Source organism: Siphateles boraxobius, unplaced genomic scaffold, assembly GCF_051911475.1.
Source record: "Siphateles boraxobius isolate OS27281-9 unplaced genomic scaffold, OSU_SipBor_1 5, whole genome shotgun sequence".
NCBI classification, from domain to species: domain Eukaryota; kingdom Metazoa; phylum Chordata; class Actinopteri; order Cypriniformes; family Leuciscidae; genus Siphateles; species Siphateles boraxobius.
The window spans coordinates 5,586,830-5,599,030 of record NW_027509141.1 but is presented as its reverse complement, the minus strand read 5'-3'; the positions used below and the strand labels follow the sequence as shown (position 1 = coordinate 5,599,030).

The 12,201-nt window shown below is 34.2% G+C and overlaps 1 protein-coding gene across 2 annotated transcripts in view; it reads right to left on the bottom strand.

Annotated features, from left to right (window-relative positions):
* atg7 (ATG7 autophagy related 7 homolog (S. cerevisiae)) overlaps positions 1-12,201 on the bottom strand; it is a 129,785-nt gene that overhangs the window by 97,046 nt on the left and 20,538 nt on the right. For both annotated transcript variants that reach the window (XM_077202609.1, XM_077202610.1), the window contains exons 8-12: positions 10,686-10,774; positions 9,258-9,379; positions 3,961-4,051; positions 3,742-3,886; positions 526-684 (exon numbers count right to left, since the gene is read on the bottom strand). In XM_077202609.1, the coding sequence (XP_077058724.1) occupies positions 526-684; positions 3,742-3,886; positions 3,961-4,051; positions 9,258-9,379; positions 10,686-10,774 (606 nt within the window). The remainder of the gene's footprint in view (positions 1-525; positions 685-3,741; positions 3,887-3,960; positions 4,052-9,257; positions 9,380-10,685; positions 10,775-12,201) is intronic.

Here is a 12,201-nt window from a genome sequence, read left to right as displayed (position 1 = left end):
TAACGACCCGCAGCACTGGCTCATTAAGCCTGACGGGTGTGAATAGTTTATCTAGGCGTCATTAGTCCAATAAAAACACAGAGGGAATGATGGGACACTTCCCTGTGCCAATAACTGTGCATTGTTTAAATTGATGATTGTATAACATTTATATTTGTAACTGTTCAATGGTACAGGTTTCATGTTCAAACTGTTTTTTGAGGGGTTAAACAAAAAAAAATTCTCCCACAATTCTGATTTGACAAATAGACAAAATAATGTAATGTACTAGAGGTTCTGATAATTGCTGCAGTCTATTTTAAAAATATTTAATTTTTTCAATTATTTTTTTTAATCTGTGTGAATGAATGATTCAATGACTCACTCATAAAGACTTCGCTTGTTTCATTACTGGATGAATCAACGTTTTTGAGACCCCTGGTCTAATATGCAGTGAAAAAATTTACAAATATGCAACTGCAGACCTAGAATTTACATTTTCCACTCTTTTTATGTAATTTATATATTGTTGAAAGATTTCCTCACCACACCAGGAAAGATCTTCTGTAGTCTGTCCACTGCGGCGAGAGCTTTCGCCTTCCCTCCACTCAGACAGTCTTCAAACTCATACAGCGGCTGTCGCACCGGGTTCGAGTAGGAGATCTTTGCGTTGTCCACAAAAGTGATGTGCCTCACACCCCAGCCCTCAAAACAAACACAGCAGAAAACATTTAGCCAGAACTTTAACACTAAACATTTGTAATACTACTGTTTGCAGTATCAACACAAAAAACCTGCATTTTATTCACTAAGCACCTGTAATCCAGTGGAAGCAGATGATACAGCTCCTGCTGATGTTATGTTCCATTACTGGATGAATCAGCAATTTTGAACAAATCTCTTGAATTAATGATTCCATGACTCACTCATAAAGACTTCCCTTGTTCCATTACTAGATGAATCAGCATTTTTGAACACATCTCTTGAATTAATGATTCCATGACTCACTCATAAAGACTTCCCTTGTTCCATTACTAGATGAATCAGCATTTTTGAACACATCTCTTGAATTAATGATTCCATGAATCACTCAAAAAGACTTCACTTGTTTCATTACTGGATGAATCAGTGTTTTTGAACAAATCTCTTGAATTAATGATTCCATGACTCACTCATAAAGACTTCCCATCATCCATTACTGGATGAACCAGCATTTTTGAACAAATCTCTTGAATAAATGATTCCATGTCTCACTCATAAAGACTTCACTTGTTCCATTACTGGATGAATCAGCGTTTTTGAACAAATCTTTTGAATTAATGATTCCATGACTCACTCATAAAGAATTCCCTTGTTCCATTACTGGATGAATCAGTGTTTTTGAACAAATCTCTTGAATCAATGATTCCATGACTCACTCATAAAGACTTCCCTTGTTTCAATACTGGATGAATCAGTGTTTTTGAATAAATCTCTTGAATGAATGATTCAATGACTCACTCATAAAGACTTCCCTTGTTCCATTACTGGATGAATCAGCATTTTTGAACAAATCTAGTGAATTAATGATTCCATGACTCACTCATAAAGACTTCACTTGTTCCATTACTGGATAAATCAGCGATTTTGAACAAATCTCTTGAATTAATGATTCCATGAATCACTCAAAAAGACTTCACTTGTTTCATTACAGGATGAATCAGTGTTTTTGAACAAATCTCTTGAATTAATGATTCATGACTCACTCATAAAGACTTCCCATCATCCATTACTGGATGAATCAGCATTTTTGAACAAATCTCTTGAATTAATGATTCCATGTGTCACTCATAAAGACTTCACTTGTTCCATTACTGGATGAATCAGTGTTTTTGAATAAATCTCTTGAATGAATGATTCAATGACTCACTCAAAGACTTCGCCATTAGCGCTGGACATTGACACAAATTTCACAATACGATTCAATAACGATTCACAAGCTTGTGATTCAATTGAATTCCGATCTTGATTCGATATTGATTCATTTAGATATATAACAGGTACAGTATGTCAATTTTTCTCTCTCTCAACTAAACTATACAGGGAACCCCGTCAGTTGCTACATTGCTATAACATTACAGGTTAAATGTTGCAACTGACTTGTCTACATTTATATTGCACCTTTTTATTATAATATTATACTTTTTAATGACAGAGTTTATAGTGCAATTCATTTTTTAAAATATAATCATATAAATAATGGCTAGTTCATTTAAACACTTGTTTTAATTGTAGATTTATTCAATTAAATATTAAAGAACATGTTAAGAGTTATTTTTCTGGTCACTGAATGACTTTTCTGAGGTAAATGTGACGTTACGTGACATTATTGCTCTCAAGCTATTTTTCCGCGGTTGAAACACTGATTAATGGATTACATGAGACATGATTGATTTCAGTTAATTGTTCTGTATCTTTCATCATGTTCGCTAATGTTTAATTGGTGCTGTAACTAGTAGTAAAGAGAAAGAGATGATCAGCCAACTGTCAGCATACATTAAAGTCCCACAAAAAACAAATTTATTGCCTGATAATTTATTGTCATGATAAAATTGGCATACTTTGAAAAGTGAGACTTTGTTTCACATCAAAAAGGTAGAGGGAGTTGCACTATGAATAATGTTTAGAGAAGTTTTGTTCATTCATCAACTGAAAACAGCAAAGGTGGGATTTAAGAATCATTGATTCATCAAAATGAGAATTAATTAAAATCGATAAACTGATATTTACATAGCATGAATATTCTTTCCAGCACAAACACACCTCCTTTCTCTGTAAATCAGGCTTCTTTTAGACTCTTAAAAAATGAATTGCTTTGCATTCACAAGGGACACTATAAGTGAACCACTTTTAAAGGATCCGGGTCTATTTGGAGCATTTACATATAAGACTAAATTATTGAGAACCGCTCTTGGAACGAAGTGTGAGAACTCTCTTAATGTTGCAATCATTTTCATTTTCATACTGCCAACATGTTTATCTCAGCCATCGAGTGTCACCACCATTATTTTGAAATGGCAGCATCTGTCTCAATTTTTCTATAATCACAGTCCTAAGCTTACAACAATTTCAAAAACCATTAAGAAGCACTTAAAGCAAATAAGTACTTAAATGGCATAAAGCTATCCAATGAACCCATACTGAAGGCAAAGAAAGCTTTTCTGTCACCTCTCAGATGAGATAGTCAAACCAAAATGTATTCAGACACCTTCAACATTTCTCACATTATCACAGTTTATGCGCTATAGTTTAGAAAATGGCAATAAAACATGACAAGAACTCAGAGTTATCAGATAAGTTGATATTTGACTGGTTTTGTCCATCCTTCTGTTAGACCCTCACACATGAATTATGTTGAATATCTGTCAGCTGTTAAATTTAACTACACAGTTAGATAATACCAGTTTAGCTCAACCAGTTACCAAGCAATGCTTCATGTTGTTCAGTCTGTGGTGTAAAAAGGTGCATTAGTTATTAAAGAAAAAACACTTCAGCAAAACATGATCAGCTCAAAGTGTCGGAATCATTTTTGTTCCCAAATTTGTATACATTTTACTTATGAAGAATTTTTGGGTATAATATGTCATGTTTACTTTATTTTGCTCTCCTCACTTACATAAATGAACTATATTGTCCTGCACACACTAGTAAAATTATATCTGGTGTCTGAATAATTTTGTTACGACTGTAAATTGCTGATAATCTGAAGTAAACGTCTCTCACCATCAGCGTTCGAGCCACATTGCATCCCAGAGTTCCAGCTCCCAGTAACAGACACTTCGTGGACACGACTTTATCCAGATCCAGAGACGGGACGAGCCTCCAGCGCATCAGCTTCAGGTTCAGATCCACAGAAGACTCAGCCAGCCTGGGAGAAATCATCAGATGTGTAACATAGCACTGAGAAAAACATTTAATAGACTTCCATGTCGTGTTTAGTACCTTTTAGGGTCCATACATTCGCTGAGATTGACACTTCTGGGTCCCATCGCTCCTTTAGGATTCTTCTCCCAACCCACGCTCTTTGGACACACTGCAGAAACAAGCTATTAAACTTACATAATGCAAAAGTAAACAGACTACGGTTACAACTAAGAGTTTTATTAATTAAACGTTGGTGTTTTTATCACAATTCTGTCATAAAATCTGGGAAAAAAAGGTAAAATGACAATTAAATATTAACACTTTACAATATATTAACATTGGTTTATGCACATTAACTAACAATAGCTATTTTTCCATTTAAAGTTGCGAATTGAACTTATACACAAAATTGGAATTAAAACATTTGCAAATAAAGAGTTTCCATCCCATGTGTTCAAGAGAACAAAATCGTCACTTCCTGGGAAATTGGGCACAAAACATCAGTAATAAAAATGAAAGTGTGTCTCGAGCGTCAGACGAAACACAATAAACACTGTCATGTTCTCTAGCGTTCGGATGCTGGTGTTCGGGAACACACTCGTGTGTGTGAGATGCTTCTGGAGGGAATTAAACCAAATCATTCTGATCACACACTTTGACTTTCAGAAACACCAAACCAACATTTGAGATGCTGCGACGCCATTGGTTCACTGCTTACTCCAGTTATCCAATCACAGCTGACGCTGAGGTAAAGTCAAATGAGGTTTTTGTTGCGCATCGAGAAATTTTTTCAATAAATCTGTTTCCATCATAATTTATGTGCATGTCTTCTTTTTGGATAAAAATATATACCGCCTCAATTGAATGCATACGTTTTTTTTATGCTTATTTTTTGAATTTATGTGCATCTTGGCGTTTCTATCCAGCGTTTTTTAAGTGATATCCCAAAATGCGCATAAAATAGGTGGATAAAAACAAAGCTAATAGATAAATACATTTGTTACACTGTTTATTAACATTAGTTAATAAAAACACAGCTATTCATTGTTAGTTCATGTTAGCTCAGGTCCCATGAATAATATGCACAGATATGGTTTTTGATGTTAAAGGGTAACTAAACAATAAAACAACTTTTTTTAGTTAATGATCTGTAAGAATTTAGCTTCATAAATGCTGTTCATTGATTCCAGTAAATTTTTTGACATTTGTGTTTAAAGTGTTTTAATTCTACAGTATATGGTTTAAAAACGTCTGAGTGCTGCCTTCTTCAGGTTGAACGGTGGCTACTGCAGTTGAATTTTCCTATTGGTGGTTACGGTGGTTCGTGACGCAGCGGTTGTTGGTGACGTAGGCAGGTTCCATACAAAGAGATGCGTCTCAGGTGCACGCCCCCCTCCGCTGGGCTCTGCCCACTTTTCCAGCATTTTTCAAATATTGACAGTGGGTGGAGTCAGTCTCTGACCAGGGGTTTAGTTACCCTTTAATATTGCATTAGAAAATGTTGAAATGACTAAAATGAGATTAATAAATGCTTTTGAAAAGTATTATTAATTTGTTAGTTCATGTTACCTAATATAGCTAACTAATGCAAACAAATGGAACCTTATTGTAAAGTGTTATCGAAGTGTTTTTTGCTTTAGACATACAGTATGTCTTTAGCCACTGTTATCATGTTTTACTTGTTTATTTACATCTCAAGACATTAGAAAAAAATAGTTAAAAAACAGTTCAACTTTTAGAAAAGGTATCAAAACCCCTGCGCCTGAAACGTCATTTCCATTTAGTTGTACTTACTAGTCCACCAGTCAGTTAGTCAATTGCTCATTGTATGAACTAGTCTGCGATCACATGACTTCAGCTGTGCTTATTCAATATGACGACAGCAGACCATTGGTGCAAAGACTGTTTTCATTTACATAAAACAATGACTTGGAAACTAGTTGAGTACCTTTCTAGACAATTAGTAAAAATTATTTGTACAAAACAACTAGCTGTTTTTTAACGCATGAACGCCCCGAGATTAGGGATTTTTATTTTTATTTTCAGAAACACACTGTCTGCGAAATCAGATACTAATAAGCTAGGGATGCACCAATATGAAAATTTAGGCAGATGCCGATAACCGTTAAATCTTCATGTTTGAAAGCTTATAACCGATATATTGGCCGATAAATCTGAATCCAAATTTTTATATAATGTTTGAGAGCCTGATTACAAAAACAAACATCTCACCATTAAAATTCATGTCCCAAGCCACAATTATAATGATGTTCTCATTATAATATAATGTAGCTGATATAACAGACTTGTGTTGCACTTTACTGTATTTTCCTTTTTTTTAAGTGATCCCAATCCTATTTTAAGCAATTCAAAACCATCATGTTGAACAGTCGCATCTGAAGGAAATAATCCATTATTTATCGGCTTCAAATTTTCTTATCGGGCCGGGCCAATAACGATAACATGTAAAATTAACATATATCGGCCGATACCGATATGGTGATATCTATATGGACACGAGATATATCATGCATCCCCACCCGAGATACTTTATCTCTCATATATATGCCTATGTAGTTTGTGAAATAATGGTGGATTACCAAGAATTCAATCACAGGACTTTTCAGTGCAAGTGAATGTCGCAGTTCAGGAAGTCAAACCTCACTGAAGTGTGAAGACATCCATGCATGTGTGTCAGAAGAACCGCGATCAAGGACAGAGAAGTGTCGAAGAAAGAGGCCATCCATGTGAAAATAGAATAACCCTACAGTATTTCCATCAAGGCTTTCAATGCCTTTATCAGGTCCCTACATAGCTGACCGTTTCGCCCCAATTCACAGCATCACACCACAGGAATTCACAAGTCTGATGTGTGATGAGGCTGAACGTCAGGGATTCTCCAGCATCGGTTCAGCGATGAAGTCACTCGCATGAAGGACCAAGGCTTTGAGCAGACTAACATAATGTAAAACTGAAAACCCTAACATACTGAACATGTAGAGAAAACGAGGAGATTCTCACTCTGATCTACATCTGAACACTTGCTGTAGGATTTACTTTGAAACAATGACACCTTAAAATAAAGTGTAAAGAGTGAAAATTGTTTCAGTGTAATTATATATTTAAGTACTGAGTAATATTAATTAACTACGTGTACTTACTATAGGGTTAGGGTTGGATTAGGATTCGGTTGCATGTAATTATGCATAATTTACTGTTATTACTATGGTAAGTACAAGTAACATGTAACAAGGACACTGAAAATGCTAGTAAATTTCATAAATAATTACAAACTAGCACATTGAATTAAACATGAAATTTTGTAAGGACTGAAATAGTACTTTCTTGTAAAACTCACTTAAATAATCTTTGTTTTATTTATTTAGAATTAGAAAAATCTTTTTCTTTTTTTACATTAGCAGCAATAGGTAAATAACAAGAATAACAACAAAGTGCAGTCAACGGTACGAACATTTGCACTTACGATTAGAATAATAAGAAAACAAATATCAGTTTGCAATATCAATCAGCATAACGAGCTGCTTTTGTACAGCAAATAAATGGAAATGAATGACTCCGAAAGCCAGACACATTCAGGTTACAAATAGCTGCACATGATCCTACATTATAATTAAATAAGGTGGATAGCATGAAATAACAAATAATATTGTGCAGTCCATAATTGGCCTTATTCACATAGATATGAGGCATGTCTGCACAGGAATGAGTGATTATTTGAAGTGCTATTTCAAAGATTCTTTCTGCTTTATCTAGTTTGCAGGAGGTTAGTGAATAATACACAGGTTTTTCAGCTGATACACACCCTGAAACCCCCCGTTTAGTGAATTTAACCCTAATTTTATTTTTCACGACTATATTCCACTCGTTTTATGACTCTTACACCCAACCAGAAACCATGTAAATTAGAGACTTAATTAACCAGCCATGGCTGTGTAAAGCAACATGACATTTGGTTGCTTAGTTACTAGTTCTGTTGTTTCTTCCAAAGAAAGAATGTGGAATGGGTTTGGAACGGCTGAGCAAATGATGACAGAATTCCATTTATGCGTGAATTATCCATTATAAAGTATACATTTAAATACATAATACATTTAAACTAGTGCTGTCAATCGATTAATTAATTGCACCTAACATTTAAAATTTTTATATAATGTTATATTGTAATAATTTCACATTTAATCTCCTAATTAATGTAGAAACAACAAAGACTGTAGCCTATATTTTAAATATGTTAAATGGCACCTTTTGTTAAAATGAATAGCTTTCAAGCTTTTATAAGATTTATTAGGCTTTAAAAAATACAACAACTTTTAACTTTATCTTCACATAAATCTATTATAATATAGAAACACTTCACAGTCCTCACTCCTTAAATTATAAATTAAATAAAGATTAATCCTTATTAAAGCTACAAGTTATTTAGTCTGGAGCAGTAAGTGATTTTCTCTTCGTCTTTTGTTCTTTGATTATCATTAATGATAGTAGCAGGTTTATTAGGCTTTTGTCACTTTAAGATCTGACGCACATCGCATTTTCTCAGAACTCTTTACATTCATTTAAGATCTCATTTAACTGCGCTTGCGAGGATACTTGACAAAATGGGCATTTTGGCATAATTGTGTGTGTTTTTATCCATTCAAGCGCTGTCTGAAGCGGCTTTCTGTGCACACGAGTTTGTGTGTGTGTGTGTGTGTGTGTGTGTGTCACAGACAGGAGATTGACAGACGCGCACCAGTACTGCACTGGCTTCTCTTTTGTGTCTTATCGTGCTTGGATGGTTTAAAAGCATTTGCATGAATACAAAGCGTGATCATAATGTAACGCTAGCCAAAGGATGATGGGGAAAAAAGTTAAATATTTTTACATTTACATTTATGCATTTGGCAGACGCTTTTATCCAAAGCGACTTACATTGCATTTCAAGGTACACATTTACATTCTTATCAGTTCTTGATAAGTATTATCAAGAACTGATATCTTGATAAATATTTTTATCACGTTAAATTGAAAACATTAATCGCGTTAATTTTGACAGCCCTAATTTATACTATTCATCCAAAGTCTTTACGGTTACAAATTATTATCGGTATTGGGCAAAAATGTCATATCGGTGCATCCTTACTAAAGTGGAATATCAAAATAAAGAGTTAAAACCATATTAAAATAGAATGAATGATAATATATTAAAAAAATTATAAAGATAACTAGCATTTTGGGTAGAAACAGAGTGAAAAGTCACTTACGTTTCATATCACCCAAAATTCGTCTTTAAATGTTTAACCTTTGGCTGACAGACTGAGGACTGAAGGCTTTGTGCTGCTGTTCTGACGCACTGGCAGAAGATGATAAATCACCTGCAGAAGCCGAGAGGTCCGGGAGCCTGACCCGAAGGATGATGCTGTGCCGAACCGAGCGGGTCCCTTGTAGAGTTCTGTCTCTGAAGCACAAAACCTCCACAACATCCAGATGCAAACCCCTGCCATTCACACGGACAAACACACAGCACTGTGAACATACACAGTCTTTGAGTGACCTTACACTTACCATTACAAAGAGACGGCGGCTGGAAGAGTGACATTTCAAAACTGGAAAGATAAAAAATGCAGACATATTTCCAAAATCTTCCACCTGCCCTACACTTCATAAAAACATGCATTACATCCCTGTGTGCATCTTCTATGTATTATTATTTACCTCAGCTTGTGGAAAAGCTGCTTGTGATGAACTTAATTATGTGGATTTATCTTTACCAGCTGTGTTTTTAAGTTGGCTGTCAATAAATTCTAAAAGGTAAAAAAACTGATTTTAGTAACTTGGTATTTTAAAGTCCCCCTGTGGTGAAAATCCAGTTTGTAATATTGTTTATATGTCTATGTGGTGTTTTTAATGGGCTTTAAGACAAACCATGTGTAAATTCATAAGTCGACAGCATTGCTGAGTATTTGCTCCTTAAAACTGCAGTGAACCAAAGACAGTCTCAAAAACACGCTTTGAAATCGCTGGTGTTTCTGACATCACAAACTACCTTGTAACCAATCAGATCAACGTGTGATCGTCAACGAGTAGATCTCTGAGCTGAGTGAGTGAGTGGAGACGGGGCTCATTTGCATATTCATAGAACCGCGCATACTAAATGAGGCAAGGGTGTCGAGTTACATTCAAGATATTTTAAGGCTTGTAGAATTTTTTCCAAGGAATTTTTTTTTAAATATGTCATTTTAGTGATCAAAGATGAGTTATTGATGGGGTTCTTAGGGATAAAATTATTGACTACAGGGGGACTTTAAGAATATTTCAACTAATGACATATATGTTTTTTAACTGTAATTTAAGTTCAACCTGTAAAATTTAAAATGCCGCTACCATACATTTAGAGCAAAGTTCTAGCAAACACAGTTGCCTTTTTTCAACGTAAATTTCCCATTTTACAGAGTGCAGCCATTGTGTTTTTGCAAAGCTGCCTCTTTTATATGACTATCAAATAAGCAACATCATAGTACTGTACATAATCTGAGTATACACATATTAAACTTAAATAACTAAAGTCAGTAAGTCAATAAGTCAACACCCGTGACTGAACCAGGCAGTGCAATACATTCTTACAAACCCACAACATTAGCAGATCGTTGGAAATCACATTTTCTCAACTTCTTTCAGTTGCAGAACAAACGTGTTTGAGATTGAAAGTAACGTCAGGAGGAAATGAGTGGAACTGTGGAAACAGGGCTATAATTTAACACCAGTGGGAAGCGCGTTGGAAAAGCTCACTTTTACAGACGTACCATGTTTTTGCGATGAGGATGAGGAGGTTTCTGAGAGGCCAGCCCGGATGTTGAGGAAGTGTACATGGGTCATACACACCAACAGTAATCTAGAAAACAAATCAGGACAAGTCCCTTATTATACTGACATACTGAGAAGAATCACATGCCAATCTAAATATTAGGGCTGGACAAAAAAAATTTTTTTTGAGATTTTTGGATGAATTGTTTTTTAAAATGTGGTCGATTCAAAATCGATTCTCAAAGGCCACAAATCGATTTTTTTTCATATTTACTGATCTATCACCCAAAAGCCAGTATTAATTTTCCTGCACAGCAAATACTGTGAGATTTCATGCATGTTTTACCTTAAACATAAAATAACCTGATCCTGTTTGATCAAGGCATGCCACTGTTCTGACTCGTCCAATTTTCAGCTTCAATTTTTCATCTTTCCATGAAAATCCTGTCTATTCACTGTATGCATTTAAAATATAGAGTTGGGTTCTGTTTTAATGTACCCAAGTGTACCTAAAATAAAAAGATTTTAAGAGTTCTTAATTTCCTTTTATTAATTAACCACTTGTAAACTTATGTTCACTGTTCTTTATTATACATATAGGATTTGTATTAACTCTATATTCACTGAGTGGAATCGAGAATCGAAAACAAAAATTTAATTTAGAATCGAAATCGAATCGAATTGAGAGCTTGCGAATCGAAATCGAATCGAATTGGAACATCTGAATCGATACCCAGCCCTAGTAATTATTGTAAGGAATAGTCTGGCTCAAATACTTGGGCATCATCACCTCCACAGAACACAATTTTAACTTGTTTTATAGATAGTCCAATTATTAAATATGGTAATCTACAGCATACCATAAACCATAAACTTTATACCAGGGTTGTTAGTAACTAAAACTAACAAACTATTCAAAAACATTTGTTAATTTAAAATCTAAAATAAAATAAAACAAACTTTAGTTACAATTTTTTTAACTAAACAAAGATTAGAAATGTTGCCTGGGCAATAAAATTAAATAAGTTTAATTTGAAGCTCTAAAATCATTAACTGAAAATAAATTAAAAATAAAATAACAACACCTTCAATTTAGGCAGCAATACTTAAAGAACAAGACAAAAGCACATAACAGATTTAATAAAAATTACACTAAAATGAAAAAAAAAGCAAAATAAAAGCTAATTCAAAATATAACTAAAACTGTAATAAAACTAAAATACCACTGTTTTATAATAGAGCTGCACAATTGTGGATAAATTGAGAAGATTCTAATAGAGATCACGATCCTCCCAAGATTTTAATCAGACAACTGAATAAAATAACATGTACGTTACTAGAGGTTTTGACAAAATATTAATTGCTGCAGTCCATTTAATTTAATTTAATTAAATGTTTAATTAATTAGAATGAATATTAAAGAAAATTGGTTTGAGTGAATGATTCAATGACTGACTCATAAACACTTCACTTGTTTTTGCTTCATTACTGGATGAATCAGCGTTTTTGAACAAA